Genomic DNA, 24556 nt, shown 5'->3' with positions numbered 1-24556 from the left:
AGGCCTATTCTAGGGGGAAGACAGAGAGAAAGAGACTTGGGCCACCCAGGTTGAGAGGCTGGACCAGGGGAGTAGGAATAGAGAGATGAAGCCCTGAGAGGGGTTCCCACCATGGGGACCCCCTGGATAGGGAGGAGAATTCAGTGGGTCAAAGATAATGCCAAATTTGACAGACTGAGAGGCTGGGAGAGAAGACATGACACAAAGAAGAAAGCTGACTGAGAGCTCGTGGAAAGCGGGGAATGACAGATTTGATTTTGAACTTGACTGGAGAATTGAGGGTTTAGTGACACAGACAAAGAAAACTTCCAACACCGAGATGTGGCGCCATTTGGACCAAAGAGCCACTCTGCTCCCTAGGAGCAGTGCCTGGATTCTGCAGTTAAGTTATAGTTTCGAGGATTCTCTGAAATTGGCATAGCTAACGTTTAGGGAGAGCTGCTCTTCTCAGACACTAGCTGCTGTCCATACGTTCTGTCCTGATGTTGTGGATCTTATTTATTTTGTAGTTGAGAAATATACTATATACACACATAGTTGAACAAATTATAATAAAAACTCATGTACTGAACATCCAAATCAAAAAAGAAAGCACTTCCGGCACCCAGAAGCCTCTATACGGTCCTCTCCCAACGCATGACCCACTCTCTCCCTTTTTGTAATAATCATTTATTTATATTTGCTTTTCTTCACAGTGTTACATCCATACACGCATCCCCAAGCAATCGAGTTTGGCTGTACTGGTTTTTGAATGGAATCAACATGTGTGCATTCTTTGGTGTCTGGCTTCTTTCACTCAACATGATGTTTCCCAAATTCGTCTCTGTTGTGTGTAGTTGAGGTTCATTCATTTTTACTGCTGTATAGTATTTTGTGAATATGCCACAAATTTTCTACTGTTGAGGGGTTATTCAGGTCACTTTTGGAAAATTATGAAGAATTCAGTTATGAACTTCCTGGCACATGTACTGTGGTGTCTGTGTACATGATTTTTCCTACCATACCTACCCAGGAGTGGAATGACTGGATTATCGAGTTTAATTATCTTTAATGTCACTGGATAATACCAAACTGTTTTCTAAAATGTTGCTCTAATTTATACTCCCATCCTTTCCACATGAGTCTTAATCTGTACTAGAGCCCTGAGGGGTAGATTTCATTGATATCATTTGCTAGGTGAGGACAGTGAGGGTGTGTGTGGGGGTAATGTACAACCCAGTACGGGTATCTGGCACACCGCGGTGCTGGGGAATTTGAAACCAGCTCCCTAGGTGCAGTGCCTGGAGTCTTTATTTCATACCAGACTGCCCTCAGTTTAAAGCTGATATCTGATGGGTTCTTTTAAGGCAAGAGGCTAGACAAAGTAGGGCTGAGGACTCAAGTTTGGAAAATGATGCTTGAAGTGGAGGACAAGAACAGGAATCTTCAGAGGCACAAAGAGCATCTGAAGACATTCAAGGAGTTGCACCAGATTTTCTGGTGCTCTGCAATAACAATAGCTAAAACATATTACATACTGAGCAGTTCTTAAGCACTTCGCATACACAATCTTACTGAATCCTCACCTCTGAGGTAGGCATCGCACTAATTCCATTTTGCAGGGAAAAAACTGAGTTTCAGAGGAGTTAAGAAATTTCCTAAGCCACAGAGCTGATATGAAGCAACATGAGGCAGAGATGGGCTTTGGATCAAGGTAGTCTTAACAATTTCATTGTGTGTAGCCCCAAAGTGGCAGGGGATGGGTAGGTGTGTGTCAAAAGTGGCAGATGAAGGTTGACAAAGGGCTGGTGGCTTTGTCACCAATAAAGGGAGCTTTGGAGACTCTAGACAGGGTACCCACGGAGTGGTTAGATAGTCCATGAGGTGTTTAAAGAGCAAGTGGTGAGGGAAAGGAATTTTCTAGCCTGTGAAAGAGACTGGGAGAGGTAGTTGTAAGAACAATAAGAGTTCGTGTAAACATGTTTTTCATGACCCAGAACCCTCCAGAGTAATTGTCAGGGCAATAATTTCTTTAAATAGAGTGTTGTGCCTTCATGAAAAGAAACGAGCCACTGGAACTCTGTTTGCATTCCCATGAGTATAATTGGATTTCACTGGCATGTATTTTACAGTGAGACTCCCCTGTGGTCTTGATATTGGGGAGTCACGCAAGCTCGCAAGCAAACACAATCTCATCCCCACAGCGATCCCCAAGCAATCACATACTTTGCAGGAGGGAGTGTGGGTTGCTACAATCTTTCTGGAAAGAATCTGGTAGCTATTAAAATTCAAAATGCATGTGCCTTTTGACCAGGCACCCATACTTTGGGGACTGGAACCTATAGAAGTAAATGCCGAAATTCAAAAGGATATATTGTGCACGATGGTTTATGGTAGAACCACTTAAAATGGTGGAAACTAGCAACCACTGGAAAATCCTTTGATAGAGAAATGGTTGACTAAAAGCTGTTTAATGGAAAATTCTGCTACTCTGGTTTCAATCTATAGCCACTGACCAGGAGATAGGCCTGTGGTTTATTACAAAGCAAAAACAAACAAACAAACAAACAAGCAAACTCCTGGAAAATACATATAGTACGATCCTTTTTGGTTTTTTTTTTTTTTTTTTTTTTTTGGTTTGTTCCTGGTAAGATAGAATTAAACCAAAGCCCTCTATGTGTATATATGTTTGCATGAACAAGGAGGAAATGTAGAAAGACACACACAACTAAATTACCTCAGAGAAGATTAATTTTAAAAACATATACATCTTATTATTTACTTATTTTTCACATTATGTATATACATAGTTTATATATAACATATATTGTAGTGCATGCATTATATTTCACATTGTATATACCAGTCATGAAAGATATGTACTGGAATGTTTGTGACAACATTATTTCTAAGAGCCCCAAATTGAAAACAACCCAAATGGCCATCACAGTGTAGTGGATAAGTAATTGATGGCATATTCACATAACAGAAAACGATGAGAATGACCACGCAATAACATGGATGAGTCTCTCAACGTAATGTATGATTCCATTCATATAATGTCCAAAGCCAGGCAAAACTACTCTATTTCATTAATTGGGACAGTGAGCTCCTGGGAAGGGGGCTGAAAGAGGAGTCTTCGAGTCTGGTTTGTCCTTTTCTTGATCTGGTTGCTGGTTACATGAGCATTTGGTGGTGGAAACCCAGTCACCTGTGCACTTTTCAGCAAAATATATATATGTATACACACACACATATTTTATATATATATATATAATACCATCATCAAACACATATATTAAAATGTGTTTGGAATGCCCATCGTTCCCAACAGAAGCCAATTCACAAGGGCCTGTTTCCCTGTTAGGGGGCAGTCGTGCCTGTTTGGGACTTCCTGCCATCTGAGCCTCCCTTTCCTGTCGCCTCCCAGATATCGTAGGCTCTAGTGAAATGTGGAACAAGCTGGAGAAGGACATCCTGGACCACCTCACCCCTGACGTGCTGGAGGACTACGGCCAGGACTATATCCTTGAGCAACGGAACTTCGTCAGCATGACGCACAAATATGCCAACCCGGATGTGTGCCCCGTGCTCCTGGATGTCCGGCACGCCATCTCTGCGAAGAGGCCCTTTGCCTTTTACACGCCGGGTTCAGGCACGTACCTGTGGCTCTGCTTCGTTTCCTATAGCCCGACTGGCATAGTTGATTATTTTAGCAAGAAAATTTATAGAAGAAAACTCTGCTTTGGAAGTAGCCTGCCGAAAGCACTAAGCATGCCTACCTGGAAGAAGAAGGCCATGTAGGCAAATAAGTGGGGAATGCTATAGTTTTGGCATGAAAGGGAAAACTGAGTTTCTCATTAAATTTGTGGTTTCCTACCTTGCATTTCTTGTGAACTCTGTTGGGACCTAGCAGTGAGAATACTGGAGGGTAGAAATGACCACCATGGAGAGCTTTGCTTGAGTTCCTACTCTGCATCAGATACATTTTAGATATTCTCTCATCTAGTTCTCATCCGAGAACCAAGGTAGGTGTCTTCACCCCTACCTAATGGGTAAGGGAATTAAGGATCAGAGAAGTTAAGTTCCTAGTTCACTGCCACACAGCTAGCAAAAGGCAGAGCTAGAACAGAAATCCAGGTTGGACTCCATTGCCTGCCAGGAGAGAAGGGCGTGAAACAGAGATGAAGAGAAAAAAATGAAAGAAGGAAGGGAGAAGAGGAGGAGAAAATAGTAAGGACCACAATCAAATGGACTCTTTCTAACTGTGCACTGATGTCCTGACATAACAACTGCATCCAAGGTATTGGATGTAGTGTACGTAATCAGCACTCTGTGTACCTCCTCTCCCTTCCTCTACCTACCAGGAGCCCTGGAGATAATAGGATGAGGTCTCTCATCTCAAGGAAGGTCTCAGAGGCCTTTTGGCAGACCCAGGGAATGTCAAATGACAGGGAATGTCGAATGACTGGCTGGTTTGGTATCCATAGTAACCATCCCTATCACCTCCATGATAAGCATCCCAGGATGGAAAGCCATTCTCCCAGGATGGAAAGCCAGCCTCATTACCAGGAGAACCCTGGCTGAAGAGAGCAATATCAGATACTAAGGGAGGTGTTGCCAGGTTCACCTGGGATAGGCAAAAGGGGCGGAGGAACTCGTGAACAGAGGGGGCATAAAAGGAATTAGAAAAAATATCAACCTGACATAAGGGAAGCAGAGGTCCACTCATCTTGCTCATTGCAACCCTCCCTTTGTCTCATTTCCTTTCTGGAACGTGCAGGTCCTTTTTCCGTTTCCCAACTTCATGGAGATATGGGGCAAGTAGATAAACTGACAACGGTCTGTAATTGTCCCCCAAAGAAAATAATAAACAACGATAGAGTGAGATACTAGTTAGGAAGTTATTAATACAATGCATTTTTAATGTCTGGTCATGCCAGCCACCCAGTGGTTCTCCACCATTGCTTTAGGGCAGACCAGAAAGGAAAAAAAAAAATCAAGTAAAACCATTGATTTCCACAACAGGCACTTTTTGAGTTGGCAAGGCCAGCAATTCCATTTCCACAGTTCAGACATGGAGCGGGCAGAGTGTGTCTAACCTGCAGTCCAGAGTTTGGAGGAAGACTGAGGATTGTGTGCTTCACTATAAGCCAGTGGTTCTCTAAGCGTGGTCCCTACACCGGCAGCTACGGCCTCACCCGAGAACCTATTAGAAATACAGGTTCTCAGGAGCCAACCCACTCGCCTTTCAGGTTCCTATGGCTGCAGCAACCTGTTACTAACAACTCAGCCACTCAACACAATATACAGATAAAATAATAAACATTATTATCTTACAGTTTGGGAGTTCAGAATTCTGAAATGGATCTCACTGGGCTAAAATCAAGTTGTCAGCAGAGCTGTGTTCCTTCTGGAGGCTCTAAGGGGGAATTCATTTCTTGCCTTTTCCAGCTTCCAAAGTCCTCCCATATTCCTTTGCTCATGGCGGCCTCATTCCATCCGACCTCTGCTTCCATTGCCTCCTCTCCTTCTCTGACTCTGACTCTACCCCCTCCCTTTTATAAAAACACGTGTGATGACATTGGCCCACCCAGATAATCCAGGATAATCTCCCCATCTCAATAGCCTTAATTTAATCACATCTACAAAGTCCCTTTTACCGTATGAGGTTCCATAGTCACAGATTCTTGGAACTTGTGTGCCCTTATCATTGCTAGGGACCATTATTCTACTGACCTCACCTAATGAATCGGAAATTCTCGGGGTGGGCCCAGCCGCTTGTGTCGGAATGAGCTCTCCAGGTGCTGCACAGTCAAGTCTGTGAACCACCGCTCTAAGGCAGAGAGTAAGCAGCCTGTGGGGTACGTGGTGAGGCCGCAGGAGGGTGAGGGAGCTCTTTGAGGACAGTGGGGGAGAGCTGGCGACATCAGGCTGAGACCTGAGTGTGGGGCCTACTTTCTGTTCTGCAGCCTCCCAGGGGTTGAAAACTGTGAGGCATGGGGAAAAGGTGCTGCCTGGAGACCTAGGTGGGTCTGAGAATCCCGTATCAGAGAAGCTGCCAACTGGTTTCCTGCAGGAGAGCTTCCACGCTATCTTCAGATTACCTCGGAGGGAAAGAAACCACAGGGTGGCTTGTTTTAGCCAGAGAAAGACCGACAACATCTTACCGCCACTCCCATCATGACTCCCTTGGGTTTGGGTGGGAGTGGGGAGGTATGAAAAAGTTGATGAGTCTCAGGGAAAGAGCAGGGGTAACGGGGTAGGAAGGAAAAGCCCGGGTCCCAGGCGAGTGGGTGGGACAACGCTATAGCAGAGGCTACCAGGGGGACAGCCTTGAGCTGGGGGCTGAAGTGAGGATGAGAAATCCAACTGGAGGCCGGTGAAGAAGAGACAGTGCCGCTTCCCTCGAGCTGGGGAAATACACCAGGCCCTAGGAACTCAGATTCTGAGGAAAAGGTCAAGGAAAAGGGGGTGGGGGTGAGAATCTGGAATTCCACTGCATGTTCATCTGGAAGACCCTATTTTAAATTAGAAGAGGCTAAGTTACCTGAAAGAATTAATCAGCATTCCAATATAGTTCATTTTTAGCACAATACCTCAGAAAAGAAGAGACAAGTATTACATACATAACACCACCATGCCTTGACAATGTCTGTACAGTAGTTGATGCCACTGGTTTAGAAACCAGGAAGAACTAATGGCAGAGGGAAGCCCCCATTATGACCACAATTTATTGAATTATTGGGAGAAGGGATGGTGAACAGGAGATTCAACAACAAGACTCTTGGCAAAAAGTATCTCATTCCCCCCAGTCCTGCTCTTCTGCTCAAGGGAAGGTTGCAAGGTACGTTTAATACCTGGCCACATAATATCCCATGTAAATCCCATGCCAAACCCTACCCCACTACACTTTATCTCTTCCTCTTCTGTATTTTCCCACTGCCGGCAAGAGGAAAGTGGACCATTCTCATGGCAGTCCCAGGCAAGAGGGAAAAATTAGAAAAAGCACTCAGTGAAAATGTCATTTCTTTTATTAAACAGGGGGCCAATAAAGGCCTACAAATAAGCTTTACTATTTTATTTGAATGGAACATTAAATTTCATCGGTTTCATTCCACTAGTGATAAAGACCATGTTTTAGAATGCCATTCCGGATGGTGTAATTCTGAAGAAGAGCTAGAGCAATTCCATGCAAACAGCTGGGTGGTGGTACCTCCTGTCCAACTCATAGTGGTCCACTCAGGACCACTGGCATCTCCGGAGTGGCTCAAAATAAAGTATTTGTCTACTGATTTGTCCTGTAAGCCAGTATTTCTCTCTGGGGTCTCAGATGTATGTGTAGCCATGGCAGGACTAAATGGGTGTTTCTGAGTCCCAGCTCAATACCCAACTCAGAATTCCACATTGAGAAACAAGCAGCAAAAGGAAGAAGGAGAGACTGGGCACTGAGGTCTCTTCAAACCTTCAATTTTAAGGTTGAAGACAGGGAGATGTAACAATGTTCGTAGTCTGAGTTTGTTTACTTTTATGCCTGCCCAGCATTCCTTTTTGGAGGATTTTGGTAAGACCGTCATTCAAGGCACCCTATCTCTCCACCATAGGGGTGCACACGTGACCCAGGCTGGCTCATCAACATATACCATTGGCTCCAATGATTGGTTCAGGTGTAGGCACATGACCCAAGAAGAGCCAATCATGTCTCCCAATGAAGGAAGTATTGCTAATGGGCACTGGGAGAAAAAGGGTATCCATTCCTGCTGTTATATCCATGTTAAACTGAAGCTCCTAGAGCCCACCAAGAGGAGAGTCGGGTAGAAAATAGAGCCAGGATAGAGGAAAATGGAGTAGAATGATGAGGAAAAATCAAGGTTTGATGACATAGCTTGAGCCCCTTGGTCTAGCTATACCTGCAGAGCTACCATTTGCATTGATTTCTAAGTTGTGTGAACCGATACCTTTCTTTTAAGCTATTTCAAGTTGGGTTTCTATCTTTTACCATAGAATTAATTCCTGACAAGTACAGACTCTAGGGAAGGGTTCAGTGACGAATGAGGAATAAAATAATGCTTGACAGAAAAAAATAGGGAAGGCAGTAATGTCCTAGGGGAGAAAGAAAGAGATGAGACTAAAGACAAAAAGATTAGGGTGGGTGATATTATCATTCAGTAGCCCTCTCCTGTAGAAAAGCAATTTTTCAGTTGAAATTTCTTTTGGGTTTTTATCCCCAAAGTCTGTGAGCATGGTCCCTCTGGAACAAGGAGAAACAAAAATCCTTGCTGAGCCTCATAGTGGAAACCAAAGATTTCAGCTGATTACTGGCAATTCTAGACTGTTGGAATCATGCTTGGCTGGGACAGCTGCGTAAAGTACACTGAGTCTAGCATTATACAATCCTGTCCTGAATCATCACAGAACTTATTTACCATATTGCAAAATATGGAGGTGACTAACATAACAATCCCAGCCATGGGAAACAGGAAGGTCAACAAGCAAATTATTTATTCTTCTCAAGTCATTCCATCCCTATGAGGGTGTTCTGGCCACCAGATAATTTCCCCGGGAATTTTACCACAGAGATATCTTTGTTTTAGCTCCACTTTCTATTCTTCCTCCTATTTTGATAATAGGCAGTGATTCATGGCTGGATACAATGAGGTTTTCTCTCTTGGGCATTGCCCTGTGCTCTCTCTACTGACCATCCATGCTGAATTGATTCTATATAGAGAGGGTCCTAACTTGAAACATGCTATGCTATTCTTTGTTCTAGGTAGGATTTTTAGGTAAGACTTAAATGTTCATACAAGAAATTGTCATTGATGAACTCAAAACTCACACTTTCATCTTGACAGCTCATGGGGAATAGCCAAACAGGACAGAAAAATCAGAAGAAGGCTAGGCCTATATGTACCATTGCCATTGTAAAGGTGGAGTTTGTAAAGGGGGAGGTGTGGGGTGGGTGCTGTTCAGCATCCACTTACCTTCCTATTTGGAAATCATTCCCTAGGAATGAGATCTTGGTGGAAAGCAATGTTTTTCCTTCCACTACAGAAGCCAGACATCTTAATCCTGCCTCTTTCAGCATCTTGGCCTCTAGAACCTGGACATCAAAGAAAAACATATGACCTTCCCAGGATATGGAATGTTGGTTGAGGGATATAAAGAGTACTGGTGGTGGCATCCCACAAATGACAGTTGTTGTGTTTCCTGATTCTTGGCCCTTTGGAGACACTTGGCCCCCCAATTTTTCAAGCCTGTTCTAGCCTTGCCTTGATCATGTGAAACACACATACACACATCGAATAACTCCCATGTTGTTAAAAGACAACCAGAACTCAGTTTCTGTTACTTGCAATCACGAGCATTCTGATTTACCTCATAATCATCACCGTAGTGTTTTCAAGGGCTCACTCCCAACACGCAGCCCCACATCTGCATGGTCCTCAGGGTATTTGTCTCCCAGAAGGAAGCACCCTCTACAAAAAGAGCTGGTGTGTGTGTTTCCCCTTGTGCACCATCCCAGTCACTCTCTCCATCTCTTTGCTCTGTCTCGGACTCTTCCCCATCTGCAGGGACACAGTAGGATGGGGCCTCAGACAGGCTCTGGGTTCCAATCTCCTGTTTTTGATTTCTACTGAGAAACATCTTCATAACCCCAGATCCTGAAGTGACCTCCCCCAGAGCGAAGGCTGTGGGCTCTACCGTAAGGGGTGAGATTAAGATTTTGGGCAGGTTGGGAGAGACAAAAGGGAGAGAGGTGGTCAAGGGGATACTATTCCAGGGAGGCTCATAAAAAGAACCTGGAGGATTCTTCTAGTCTCTCCCTATTTTAAGATCAAAGGACTACTTTCCTTTCCCCCGTACAGTGTTTTGTTTTTGTTTTGTGTTTTGAATTCTGGTTACTATCGCTCTAAACATGTCACATTCTTGGTGGCAGAGCAGCAAGGTTGTATGATATGATAGGGGCATTTTGGAGTTTCACAGTGTTATGGACTGAGTGTGTTCCTCCCCCAACCCCCGATTCATATGTTGATATCCTAACCCCCAGTGTGATGGTATTAGGAACATCTTTGGGAGGTCATTAGGTTATGAAGGTGGCACTTTTGTGATGGGTCTAGTGTCACTATAAGAAGAGAAAGGAGAGCGCTTGCTTTTCTCTCTCTCCCATGTGAGGATAGGAGAAGATGGCCATCTGCAAACCAGGAAGCAGGCCCTCACCAGACATCAGATCTGCCAGCACCTTGATCTTGGATTTGCCAGACGCCAGTACTTTGCGAAGTATATGGTTGTAGTCTAAGCAACCCAGTCTATGGTCATTTGTTATAGCAGCTGGAAGATGCATAGACATGGGTTCAAATTTGAGTCTGTTGTTCAGCAGTTGGGCAACCTTCAGCAAGTGTTTAAACTTCTCTGCATCCTAGGGTTTTTTTGTTTGTTTTTTTCTACTCTAAAAACAGGGGCTATGCTAATGCTGATCTCATAAAGTTGTTGTCATCATGAAATAGGATAGCAATGCAAAGGATTTAGTTATAATGCCTGGCATTGAATAAGGGCCCCATACGCATAGGAGTGACTGTTGTTTTCTTCTTCTTTGTATCTGAGCACATTTGCTATGGAGAGAAGGTCACATTGGTGTGTCCTTTCTAGGTTGAGGTTGGATAGTGAAAAGGCCAGTGGAGCTCTGAATCTTTGCAACCAGGACAGAAGGAACACACTGATCCAAATGGGAGCTTTCACTGCTGGTTGGCTAATGCTTCTTCCACCCAGGAGAGCACAGGGGAGTCTTTCAGAAACAAACAATGAAGTTCATGCCTCCTACTCTTCCTGATAATAATCCCTATTGTCTTTTTTCCCCCTTCTCTTAAACTAACAATCATCTATGGCTTCCTATGTGCCAGAAACTCTGCTGAGCGATTTCCTTGCATTCACCAATTCAATTCTTACAGCAACCTCATGACGTACGTACTATCGTCATAAAGTCACATGTCTACTATGTAGTAGAACTGAGTTTTGTTTTTCTAATTGTGGTAAAGTATGCTTAACGAAATTTACCATTTTGACAATTTTTAAGTGCATAATTCAGTGGCATTAAGAACATTCACAATGTTGTACAACCATTACCACTCTCCATTTCCAGACCTTTTTCATCATCCCAACAGTTGAGCTTTATAAGCTGAGCTGTTTAACTTCTAATGTGTGAAAGGAGCAAATTGTGTAGGGTTAAGAGCATATATTGTTCTAGTGTTCAAATCTCCGTTCTGCCACTGATGAGCTATGAGAAGTTCCTTTTACCTCATGCCTCAGTCCCTTCATCTGTCATGGAGAGGATGGTGATTAATGGAGCCTCTCTCATAGAGTGGCCGTCATACTCCATAACATAGTCTATGTTAAGTACTTCGAACTTACCTGGTAAATAGTAGGCACATGATAAACGTTAGTTATTACTCCATACTGCAAGTTTCATTCCTGCTGACTTCTCTGAGCTGGGCTTGACATGATATGTCACTGTCTTACATAACATCAGTGGGATTTCATTAAGTCACTAGTGGTGTTGAAAGGCAACATGATCTCTCTCATAACTAGATAACCTGGTGGCCCCAGCAGGCCACTAATAACACGTATGAATATCTCTACCGACAGAGCTGGTTCCCTGGCAGATGGAGAGCCTGGGATGAGCTGCAGAACGCAAGCCTGGGTAGGCAATATCCTCAAACCCTTCTCCTTCTCTGGGATCCCGGCCAGGAATGCAAAACTCATGACTTCCACTCCACCTCCCTCCTCCTCCCACACGTCAAGGAATAATTTTCAGAAGACGTTAAAACCTAAAACAAATACACAATGTGCATGCATCAAAGTTTTATTTAACGTATTAATTGGAGAACCAGCAGGATGGTAAAGCTGGCCTCAGATAGGATATGAGAAGATGATGTACAATACAGTGGTCTTAAAATCATAAAAGGATGCTAGAATTAGATTGCTAAATTAGATACAAATCTGGTTAAGATTCTACAGAACAATACACTCATAATCTTCAGGTCTATCTTCTCTACTGATCAGAACGTGTCTCCTAATTTCACCCTATAGGTTTTCTCCAAATTAATACCTGTTCTTATAGAGCTAGGTCCCTAGTCAATATGTAAGTTGTAAGTCAAGCAAGGTCACACTTCCTTAGAGTCAGGTTGTCCTGAGGTAGACTTTTAGACAATGCTCTGGGCATGATATTAAGAAGATCACAGATATACTGTTGCCTTATTTCCAAGTTTTAGTTGATTTTTTTTTCATAACGATAACCAAGGTATGGATTGCTAAGCAATCAGAAAATCTTTTCCACCAAACCTAGATAAAGGCTTAGATGCTTTTTATGCATTGTGCTCCATGTACTCCTATAGCCGTTACCAGTTGATGAGAATTGGTGCATGACAGGAAATTGACTTGTCTAGCCCTCGATGATGACGATGGCTTGGTGTAGAAGTTCCAGACAGCTTCTCCCATGGCTAGTGGATGCCATTCCAGCGACTAAGTCAAACCTCTGGCTTAGCCACGAGGAAAGAACTAGAGAAATATCACCTCTCACTGAAGGAAGGCGAGAGTTCAAAGAAAGCTATTTTTTCCCATCCTACATGGATGTTCATTTGCTCTTTCTAAGTCAGGGTTTCACAGACAAGCTACATGGCTTCAGAGCCCTTTCTCTCACACTGATCAGTAGTTTTGATCATATCAGGTGCAGAGAGTTCTGTGTTAAATAGGTGAGGAGCTATAAGGGGATTATGTTGGGTGCTGCTCGTGACCTTACAGAGTGTATGATCCTTCCATCCAGTACATGGACCTGTTGTTATCAAGAGAAATGGGAAGATTAGAACCGAGGAGGAGAAGCAATCATGCTTCATTCATTCCAAGGCATCCAGTGGCACCTATTATGTACCAAGCTTTATTGAAGTCCAGTGGAAGCTGTTGGAGACTTCTGCTACTATTCTAGAACAAGTTTCCTAGGTGATAGAGCTCAGGCCTATGTGTTTCGTCTCGTAAAGGCACATACATCTGCAGTCAGAGCAAAGACGTAACTGTGTGTCCAATGTCCTTTGCTGAACCGTTATTTCTTATAATGATGCAGTGTTCAAATTGTCAGCAAAATTTCCTGCTTGAAAGTGACACTTGATATTTATATTTCTATGCAGTATTGGGATATTGATGGTTCATCAGTGTTTCAAATAAGGTAAAGGAACACTAATTCAGTGTCATCACGAGTCTTTCATTTCTGTCCTGAGTGAAATGATTAGAAGGGACAGAGCATTTTCCCTCTCAGGAAAGCTGTGAATGGACAGTTGAAGGAAAACATAAGGAAAGCACACGGAGGCAGAGGCTAGAAGCCGAGCAGGTAATACCTGGCATTGTGCTTTGCATGCAGTACGGGAAAGTGGAACATGTGACATCTCTGTCTTCGCATCCTGTGACTTCTGCTTCATTGTTATAATACTTAAGAGTGAAATCACTCACTGTGTACTAGACAGGAATGTACCAAGACTTGACCTCAGACTTCTGAGGGTCAGTCTCCACAAAGACATTGAAAATGAGACCGTGGCAACAAGAGCAACATCCTAAGATTGAAGTCAGGAACACAGAAAAAGATTTGCCATGGAAAACACTGGTCAAAAGTAAGTTAGTAAAGATGTACAATGCCAGACAAAGTAGACTTTAAGGGAAGACGCATTTCATGTATTATATATCCTGCACACCCCAACTGGAGCTCAAACGTTTCTGCTTTGTGATTCCTTTCCACTCTGTCTTTGGTCCGCCTCGGGGGTACAAATGCCAAGCCAGACCCAGTCCACACTGCTCAAAGGAGGGAGTCCTGTTTCCACCCCAAGCTTCAGGTTTTCTCTTTCATCTCTCACCCACCAACTCCTACTCAGCAGGTTTTTCTGAAGCTCCTACCTTGTGCCAGGTATGATGCTTGTCACTGGGGGACACATCTGGGGACAAAACAAAAGGATCCCTGTTCTCCTGGGAATTGACAGTATCATGGGGAAGACAAACAGGCAGCAACTCCATAAATAGTTGTTTGATGGAAACGTGTGGTCAGTGCTATTAAGTGTGAGTGCCCAGAGGGCTCTCCTATCACAAAGGGCTCCCCTAAACCAACCACTGCTGGCTCTTCTGAAAAGAACCCAGTAACAGATGGAACACCTTGGCAACCAGCCCCTGGAGGTGTAAGAAAGATAACAGCTCTCCTTGAATAACTGCCTGACATGCCAGGGTGCTTAACTCACTCCAACGCAGGCGTGTGCTGCTCCTAGACTCTTGAGAAATGACTCCAATCCCCATTTAACACCTATGGGTGCTCACAGTTCTGCCTGGGCCTGATTGTAAAGTCAGCCCCAACGTAGGGGCTCAGCACCCAGGTCCACAGGCCCTGAACCACAGGTCTGGTCTGAGGTGACAAGTGGTAGAATCCATTTGATCTGGTAATTGGTTTTGAAATGCCTGGCACAGGCCAGGTGGCAGAGGCCCGGGAGGGAGTGAGGGAAGCTCTGGCCAAAGCTGAGCAGATGGATGCAACTTGCTGGGCAGGGCCTGTGGATGATTTTAGTACGTGGTTTAGCTGTACTAAACATCAGATAATGGGCCTCGTTGAAAACTCGCTCATGTCTGTAGGCCGCCTTCGTTCAGACCTGCTCAGGAAAACATGTAAAACAAGGCCATTTTGCTACAGGAATTCTGAATCCAGCCAAAGCCAGTGTCCCTTCCTGTCTTCCCCAGGCTAAGTTTCAGGGTAGATGCTAGTGGTACTTTTGCAGATTAGTAAACAATTTTGCTAATTGCCAGCCAGACAGACACAGTCCCAAGGGTAAATGGCTTGGTAAGGGGGCTGAAGGCTGGATTTCAGGCCCCTCTATCTGCCTTAGTAGGGTATATTTCGAAATGCACAACTTGTGCAACCATGCATGTCAGCCTTGCTGAGTCTTTATGATCTCCAAGGACAGTTTCTGTCATCCCCTCCTTAGGATGAATCCTGCAAGGCCTAAGCTAGCATCAGACTGAAGGGAATAAACAAGTAGCAGCTGGAGGGAAAGAAGATAGTCATCTAGCTTTGATTCCACTTCCCTGCAAAGCTTTCTGCTCTAGGGGCACAGGAATGATTTTGGATCTTGTGCAGCAATTCGTCAGGTACTGAATAACTACACAGACTCTGATTAAACACCCAGAAAGCAGGGAAAATTTGGGGTCTCAAAGTTCAAACTAACAACCAAGAGTGGTTACTATTTACCTCTTGCCTTGCTAGCCTCAACATCTTGCAGGAGGCAGCCTGGCAAGCATTTCCAGTGGAAGAAGATGCGGAGATGGGGTGGGAGGTAAGGAGGAAACAGAGGGAGCAAGGTGCTGGAGGTGGTGGGAGGGAATGGGGTAAACCTATCGGGGAAGGGGCTCAACGAGGAAAGCAGAGCCAGTGAACATGGGGGATGGAGGTGGGTGGTAGAGCAGGGGGGATGAAGAATCTTGGCCAGATAACCTTTTACCTCTTTCAGGTTGAAGTCAGTACCATCCAGGATGCTGAAGGTGCTGACAGTACAGAGGGGTTATGGAGAACCTCTCTGAGGGGGTAACATTTAGGGTGAGAACAAAGGTTAAGGACAATTGAGACATAATCATTTCAAATACACCTTAAGCACATGAGCTTTGAGAAATGAATACACTTGTGTAGTCCACACTGGTGGGATTAAGGATCAAGGTTCACTTTTTTCCACATGGATATTCTGTTGTCCTTGCATCACAGTTGAAAAGACTTGACTTTCCCACTGAATCGCTGTGACACCTTTGTAAAAAGAAAAAAAAAAATGACTGACCAGATATGAGTCTATTTCTGGACTCTCTTCTATTCCATGTGTCTTTTTTGTCTATCCTATGCCAATACCATATGATTCTTGTTCATTTCTCTTTTTCTGTCTCTTATCGGATGAGTTGTGTTTTTTTGACCTCCTATTTTTAACTTAGCCATATTCTATTTCAATTCTTTTAAGGGTTACTCAAAATTTTAATATGTGCACTTAATGTTATAGTTTAAAAAATAATATCTAAATAAATGTGTATTTCTAGTCTCCTCTTGAATAAGATGATATCAGCACAATTTAATTTCCCTCAAAATGCTTCCTTCCCGTCTTCCGTGTTATGTTTTCCATGTTACATTAATTTGAAAACCATATAATTTGATTATAATCAATGCATACTTAAATTTTCCAAATAATTAATGATTTACAATCAATGTATATTCAGATTTTCCAGCCAATTTTTGCTGATTTCTGTCTTCATTAATTTTTCTCTCATGACATAACCTTGTCTTTACTTTCTTAAATCCATTCTTCAGTACTTCTTTCAGGGAGGGATAACAGCTCTTGATCTCTGGGTTTGTGAAAACAAATCTCAATCCAGCGTTCTATACTCAAGTGAACTATCAAGAGTAATTCCATTTCTAAACTTGAGTTCAAGACCTAGCTCCCAAAGGATTTATCTTGTCTAGATTCACACCTGAGCCACATTTTTAGAGCACTGTTAGGTTCACAGCAAAATTGAGGGGAAAGGACAGAGATGTCCCATATAACTTTTGTCCCCACATATACACAGCTTCCCCCACTATCAACATTCCACAAAATAGTAGTACGTTTGTTGCAGTTGATGAACTTACATTGACATGTCATAATCACCCAAATTCTACAGTTTACCTTAGTGTTCACTCTTGGTTTTGGACAAGTATATAATGATATGTGTCTATCATTGTAGTATTACACAGTGTATTTTCACTGCCCTAAAAATCTCCTGAGCTGCGTCTATTCTGTCTTCTTCCCTACTCCCTCCAACCCCTGGAAGCCACTGATCTATTTACTGTCTCCACAGTTTTGCCTTTTCCAGAATGTCATACAGTTGGAATCATACAGTATGTAGCCTTTTCAGATAGGTTTCATTGGTGATATGCGTTTAAGTTTCTTCCATGTCTTTTCATGGCTTGATAGCTCATTTCTTTTTAGCACCGAATACTATTCCATTGTCTGGATATACCACAGTTTATCCATTCACCTACTAAAGGACATCTTGATTGCTTCCAAGTTTTGGCAATTACGAACAAGCTGCTATAAACATCCGTGTGCAGATTTTTATGTGGAAATAAGTTTTCAACTCCTTTGGGTAAATACCAAGGAATGCAATTGCTGGATCAGATGGTAAAAGTATGTTTAATTTTGTAAGAAACTGCCAAACTGTCTTCCAAAGTATCTGTACCATTTACATTCCCACGCCACACACTTTTGATTTTCGCTTATTACTGTGGCTAAGTTCCCCTGGTAGCTACTGGGACATTTTATCTCATGTTTTTAGGCTTGGTTATACATTTTTAAACTTGGAAATAGTCTGCATCTGTTTAGTCTTGAGTATTATTCTCAGTGTAGTGGAAAACCAAAGAAACATTTTAAGCAAAGTGACATGATCAATTTCCAGACTCAAAAAGTAATTTGGCATTTATCGTTGGCTTTCTCATTCTCTCTACTTATCCAGCTTCTGAAAGTTCTGATTTTACTTTCATATACATATGTCTGTTTCCACAGCCTCCAAGCATTTACATTTTGAGAATGCCTCCCACAACATAAATAAAAGTTTTCAACATTAGTCTGCAGAAAAGAAGAAATCGTGTCAAAGCACTGGCTTAACCCTGGGTTATAAATTGCATGACTCAAAGGAAGCAAAAATGTAATTTACATTAGATTTAGTCATGTTTTGTTAAATTACAATGTATCAAGCAATTATTCAACAAATGCGTTGCAAGAAAAAGAGGGAGATGGAGTGGGGAACCTGTAGATTAAAAGAGACTTAAAAGGAACATCAAGCAGTAACAATGTAGAGACCTTATTTGGATCTCAATTTAAACAACAAACTATTTAAAAAGTGACATTTATTACATAATTGGAAAATTCAACACTGATTAGCTATTTCACGGCATTAAGAAATTTTAATTACTTTACATGTGATAACAATTATTTTAAAAGCCCTTATCTTTTTAGACATGCACACTAAAATATTTTCAGATGAAATGGTATGATATCTGGAATTCAATTCAAAATAATATAGAGTGGGGAAAGTGAGTGGAAGTATTAACAAAATAGCTATAAATAGATAATTGTTGAAGATTGGAAAATGGGGACATAGAAATTTATGATACTAGTCTATCTACTTTTATAAAGGTTTGAAATTTTCCACAATAAAAATCTTTGAAAAAATAAATAAAACCAATTTGTGATTTTTAAACTTTCAATAAGAAAATTTGAATTTAATCAATATAAAATTTCCAGATAAAGATGTCTCTGATCTTTCTCCTTTCAAATGATTCTTTTCTTGATTTTATGTATTAATTATCCATCCATCCATCATCCATCCATCCATGCTTCTATTGATCTACCATCTATCTATCCATCCATCCATCCATCCATCCATCCATCCATCCATCGTCTATCTACTCTTCATCTGTCTGTCTATTCTTCCATTGTCAATAAAAATTGTTCAAATGCCTGGTTCTGAGTTACTATCTTAAGTTCCCCAGAAGCAGACCCTGAGGTGAGGATTCAAGTGCAAGCAGTGTATTTTGGAGGTGCAGGAAAAACTTGGAGGGTAGTGAGGGGAAAGGAAAGCAGCCAATAAGCTGCCTTATCCAGCAAGTTAGCACTGAGGTCCACTGGAGCCCAATTCCTGGGAAAATTCTCTGAAGTACTGTTATGCACACACACCTCCAAACATCCCTGCTGAGTGATGATGGGGTGTTTTGATACCAACTCTGATCAGTGATTGCTTGAGGGCTGCTTCCAGAAGAAGTTAAGTCTCTGGCACTTCCAGGGTGCTGTGCCCAGGCAGAATGCTCTTCCACAAATTTGGAAAAAGGCTTTGGCACAGAGATGTGGATTCTGGCAGTTGATAGTCGGCTGCAGTACACGGAATGGTAAGACCTAAGAAAATGGGCAGAGCAGAAAGAGCTTCTGCAGCAGTCCGCTCCTTACACTACTCAGACCTATTTGCTCTCCACATTAATTCCCTCCATTCTGTCAGTGCTTCTGCAAGGTGGTGGCCAGTCAGAATGTCAACAATAAAAATTTATAATAAGAGGATTAGTGAGACAGGTTACAGTCCCTGCTGCTGCAGGCGAGTCTGACATTACAATGAATACTTGTTATTTCCGTCTTTTCCATCCATTTTAGATTCCCCTCTTACTGTCTTTATCTAGAACCGAAGCCTGTAGGAGAGTATGGGAATCAGGATAGGGCAGGGAACGATTCTAGACAAAGATAGATTTGTCAAAATAAATGGATCAATTCTGCAGGTTCAGAGGTTTCAGGGGTACTGGTGCATTTCTTTCTTTCTTTTCCTTTCTTTACTTTTCTGTTTATTCTTTAGCAAAAAAATAGTGAGCTAGGCTACATTAGTTTCTTTGAACTAAGAGTGATTTAGCATAAATCAGTTCAAAAGGATCAAACTACTGAAACAGGCAACAATATAGATAAATCTCAAAACATTACACTGAGCAAAAGAAACTGGGTACAAAAAAATACATACTGTAAGATTCCATTTATATGATATTTTGAAACAAGCAAAACTAATGTAATATAAAAGAAACAGGTCAGTGGTTGCCTTAGACAGGAGGTTGGGAATTGACTCGAGAAGCTGGAGGGAATTTCTAGGATGGATGGAAACACTGCATACCTTCACTGTGGTAATGGTTACCCAAGTGAATACAATTGTCAAAATTCATCAAACCATAGAATTAAAATAAGTGAATCTTATCATATGTAAATTATACCTCAGTACTGACTAAAAACAGTAATGCATTTTACTAGTTGAGAGGCTGTCAAAATAAAAGAGACCTATATGGTAAAGATTTGGTCCCAAACTTTTAAAAGAATTACTTTTAAAATCTTCATCTTGAAGCAGATCTCTTCCTTGGGCCCTTCTCAGGGAAGTCCAGTAAAGAAAGAGTTTTCCGTTTTTCCTCCCCCCTCTTTCTTTTTTGATAGCGCAAGTATTTATTCTTAATCAAGGAAATGAAGAGTTAGCTCATATTTAAATCATTAGATTGAGTTGATTCAATATGAATTAGAATTTTTGGACTAAGACAGTACAAATTCTAACACTTTTAGTATTAAAGCCAAAAAGCTTCCAATGTGCATAATTCACATGTACAAGAGCTTTTCTTAGTTTCCTCCCACCATTGAAATCGTTGGCATCTATTAGTGGCCTTGTTTTTGGTAATCTCTTCAACTATGAGAAGTGAACTCAGGAAGACTTCAAGTATTTCTTTGTTTTGCTCTTCTGCTCCCAGGTATACATATTGAAAATATCCAGTTTCTGATTTAAGAATGGCTAACTGCCAATCCACGGGACCTGCAGGGCGTTTTGAAGCTCTCTGCTGGCACCCAGCTGTGTCTGTCTCAACATGGGCAGAAACAGTTTCAGCCTCACTGTCTTTTAAAACCAGGCAGGATTCTGACTCAGTGGTTTCCTGTTCCATTATTTTCCTGCTGGAGGCTCTCGAGGCTTCTGCCACTTTTGCTAGAGATGATAGAAGCCACCCCAGAACTGTACATTTGGCGATTTGGATTGTAATTTCTAGAAATCCAGATGCCAATGTTCCCATAACCAAGGGCAGAGGCCATGATCTATTGAACAAGTCTCCCGAAATCAGCTACAGTAGCACCACAAACCTGTATAAGGATGGGTCAACCAGCAACCTAACATTCTGGGATTCTTTTCTTCCCTTGAAATTTCTTTCCAGCAGTATCTGCACTGCAGTTTATCCCATATAGCTGATTTCTCCCCCCGCCCCTCATCCTTCCAAACCTTGTCATCTAATTTACAGGGGATTCACAGGGATTAAAAAAAAGCTTCTCAAACTTGATAGTAGCCAGAAAAATGCAAATGAAAGAAACATGGAGATTCCACACCTTGTACACATAGGATTGTCTAACGTCTTAAACTTGGTGTTTCAGGATATAATGCTGCATAACAAAGTACCTCCAAATTCAGTGACAATGCCCTTAAGATACTTGGAATCTCTTTTATATGACAAAGATGGTCTAGGAGACACACCCTTAAATCTTTCTGACATCTCAAAACGGGAAAATGGTCTTACAGCTGAATCCCAGATTTTGAGGATTTACCTCCAAATTCACCCTGAGACCAAATTCTATTGACAAACCGTCAGATTTGATCTTTGCATTTTCTTACTTTGAGAACCTTTTACTTGCTAGGAAGACCACCCTGAGCCCTCAAATTTTCTCTGAATTCAGTTACAGAACTAAATAGTTCTTTCAGCACTTTCTCTATCTTGTTTGTATTTTACCATCGGCAGCCAGAAAGAAGCCATTTGTCACTTTTAATGATCTGCCTCAGAATTTCCCCAGTCAGATTTACCAGATGCAGCAGGTCCTGGAGTTAATTTCTAGGAAGAACTAGCCTTAAATGTTTTGCATCTTTCACTTGACAAGACAGTAGAATCAGATACCTGGATTAAATCAGAAGGAAGCAGTACATCCCCAACTAAGAATTTCATAATTCTGACTTCCTGGGGGAAAATACTAATATCCTACTCCATTACTCTGGAGACTTGAACAACTGAAGATTTTGAGTTTGTGAATTTATGAGTATGCCTGCAAATAAACTTATCTTGCGAAACAGTCAAGTTGCAAAATCCTTGAGGAGTCCAATATTTATTAAACAAAGTCACAGAGAGAGTCATTAAAAAATTTTATGTGAGTTTGGGTAAATACTAGGAACAGGATTTTCATTCATTCACTATTATCTATTAAACACCTATTTTTTACAAGGCTCTGCACGAGGAAGTTGGGGTTCGAACCAGACAAAGAAGACTGAGGCATAATCTCTGCTTTAATTGGGTACTATTTTATAGAATATGACCTAAGTGAATATGTGATGCCATGTGGTTATATTCCCAGTGAATATTCATCAACTAATTGTTTTCCCAATTCTTTTTATTACCATAGATTTACATGTACAATCTTTTTTAATATGGGTTTACTAATATTGAGAATAAGCCATTTACAATATTAATCATTTGTGTTAAAAAGTGATTGCTAGTGTAAATTTGACTTGTATAATCTGTAAAAGATAATTTATGTAAAAGGCAACATTATTCTGAAAGATTCTGTTTGTAAAAAATTAGGTTCTTATGGGGCTGTTTCCCAATTCTATTCTTTTGCTTTCCTGTACAGTGTGACATAAGAGAAAGAGCATGGAATTTAAGGTCAGTAGATCTGGGTTCAAATCCTCGCTCTATCACTTAACAGTTTTGTGTGACATTAGGTCAGTTACTGAATGTCTCTGTTTCTTCATGGGTAAAATAGTGACAATACTTGACACCCTCGGCCATAATTTATTGCCTGGCTGAGTTAAATGAATAATGTCAGAAATGTTCCTGGTACATGGCTGACATTGAATGACAGATCTCATTTCATAACGTGAACAGCAGAGTGGTTACTGTTTTGGGGACCCATCCATTAGAGCAACTGCTTCCACCTTGCTTTATTTTCCTCCAGGTAACACCTTCGTCCCACCATTATCAGTTCCCTTCTTGATTAAATACCTGATAGAATCTCTAATGGTCAAGTGTGGGTTTGCACAGTACCCTCCTAACATATGCCTGGTCTATGGTTTGAACTGCAGACTTGATGCTATGTTATTCTCCATTTTTGACTATGGCCATCCCAATGAGGTTAAATGAGAGTCCAAGGTGGGAACAGGGAAGTGTCAAGTTCAAGGATAGAATCCATTTGACATGAGTGTAACAGTGGGGAAGTGACCATCAGGGACAATGGTCAGGGCAGAAGTCAGCGAGGGGATTGTGGGTGTGAGAGCCTGCGTGAGTGGTAGAGGAGAGAGAGAAGATACTGGAAATCACAGTGTCAATATTTGTCCGATGGTCATCATGACCTGGTCGTTTGATCCTGTTGCAATTTTGCAACAACATCGGGTTACCTCTGCGACTCACGGGAAGGCAGGATTTTCTCACATTCAATGCTGATGGAAGAGATATTACCAAGAGATAGCATCCAGATTAACTATGCCTTATGGAGAACAGTGTGATTTTGGACAGAGCAGGCCAGGGGGTGCTTTACAATGACCATCTGAAACCCAGGGCATCTGTTTTTCTTGTGGCAAGTGACGACACAGCACCACATGGAAAACAGCAAAATCTGCGTAGGTTGAAAGAAAACTCAGGATGTAAAACTGAGCTGTTGGTTTGGAAAGTGGTATCCTTTCTGTGCAAATGATTTCTTTCTCCAAAAAGAGCTAAACAGGGTACATTTATGGGTTAATGATTTCACAATGATTAAAATCAAAACTAGAACTTACTGTGTAGTGAGAAGCTTATAGCTTATAAGAACTTACAGAATCACCAAATAATTTTAATAAACTGCTCATGGAAGGATATTCCTACAAAGAGAAGGCATGCCTGACGAAAGACTCTCTTTAAGAAGCTGCCAACACACCTTGGACTCAAATGATAAGGTACCGGTGTATTCTCTGAGGCCAGGAGTGGGAAAATGTGTGTTGGCAGGCAAGTGGAGACACTGGTATCTTCACAAAGGTCATCTTAAAAAGTGGAAGATTCTAGGGATTTTCTTGAAACTACTATTATAGCTACATCTTCTCTCTCTCCCCAAATAGCCCAATTGGATGGTTTATCAACCAACGTAAATGTCAGTGAATGGGTGGCTGTATATCTATGAGTGAAATGATAATTATCTGTTAAATTGAATTTTATATCCATTCGCCAACGGTAGTCAGTTTTCCTCCCCAAGATCTGGGGTAGCAAATGGTTCCAATTGCCTGATTTGATGGCCTTGTCTCTGAGGCACTAAATGCTGAGGTGTCTGTCTCCAGCACAAGGGCTGGAGCCACAAACATCCTTGATCCCACAAGTGGAGTCTTCTTAAATTAGGAGCATATTTCCACAGAGACATGGTCAAACTGTTGTATTTTACAGTGTGATTAGAACTAAACGAGCACTGAGAGACTGAATGTACAGACAATGGCCAGACCATATATAAAAACAGAACTTTGACCCATAACCTGCAGCAGCCCAAGAAACCAACGCCTTTCTCTCCAACAAACTCAGGAAGCCAGCCGACTCTATGTCAGACTTGGAGGAAGCCAGATGGTTACCTCTAGCAACAATCTAGGAAGCTAAACAGTAACTTCTTTAACAATTGGCTCCATATGGTAAAGATCTGATTAATAACCGACAGTTTCCCTAATGTTTGTCCCCACTTCCAACTTAGGACCAACCAGAGAAAGTCAAATATTCATCGCTAACCAATCACATAGGATACCCTGCTTCTAGTTAGCAACCTACAGCTTTGCCTCGCCAACAGCCTCCAATCGAGGCATTCTCTGAAGACGTCCCTTTTTATTCACAGTAAGGCTTTTCCATGCCTCTACCTTTGAGTCTCTGCTAAAAGACAAATGATGGTGGCTGACTCGCCTGCTATATAGCATTTACTGAATAGTCTGTTTTCTCATTTTGTTGGTC

General features: G+C 41.8%; 1 protein-coding gene across 2 annotated transcripts in view; it reads left to right on the top strand.

Annotated features, from left to right (window-relative positions):
* The window catches only part of HSD17B2 (hydroxysteroid 17-beta dehydrogenase 2), a 49791-nt gene extending 45933 nt beyond the window's left edge, over positions 1-3858 (top strand). For both annotated transcript variants that reach the window (XM_019743735.2, XM_074314521.1), the window contains exon 5: positions 3410-3858. In XM_019743735.2, the coding sequence (XP_019599294.2) occupies positions 3410-3783 (374 nt within the window). In that variant the 3' untranslated portion in view covers positions 3784-3858. The remainder of the gene's footprint in view (positions 1-3409) is intronic.
* The last annotated feature ends 20698 nt before the right edge of the window (positions 3859-24556 follow it).

Source organism: Rhinolophus sinicus, linkage group LG11 (genome assembly GCF_036562045.2).
Source record: "Rhinolophus sinicus isolate RSC01 linkage group LG11, ASM3656204v1, whole genome shotgun sequence".
NCBI classification, from domain to species: domain Eukaryota; kingdom Metazoa; phylum Chordata; class Mammalia; order Chiroptera; family Rhinolophidae; genus Rhinolophus; species Rhinolophus sinicus.
This window is presented reverse-complemented; position numbering and strand designations above follow the sequence as displayed.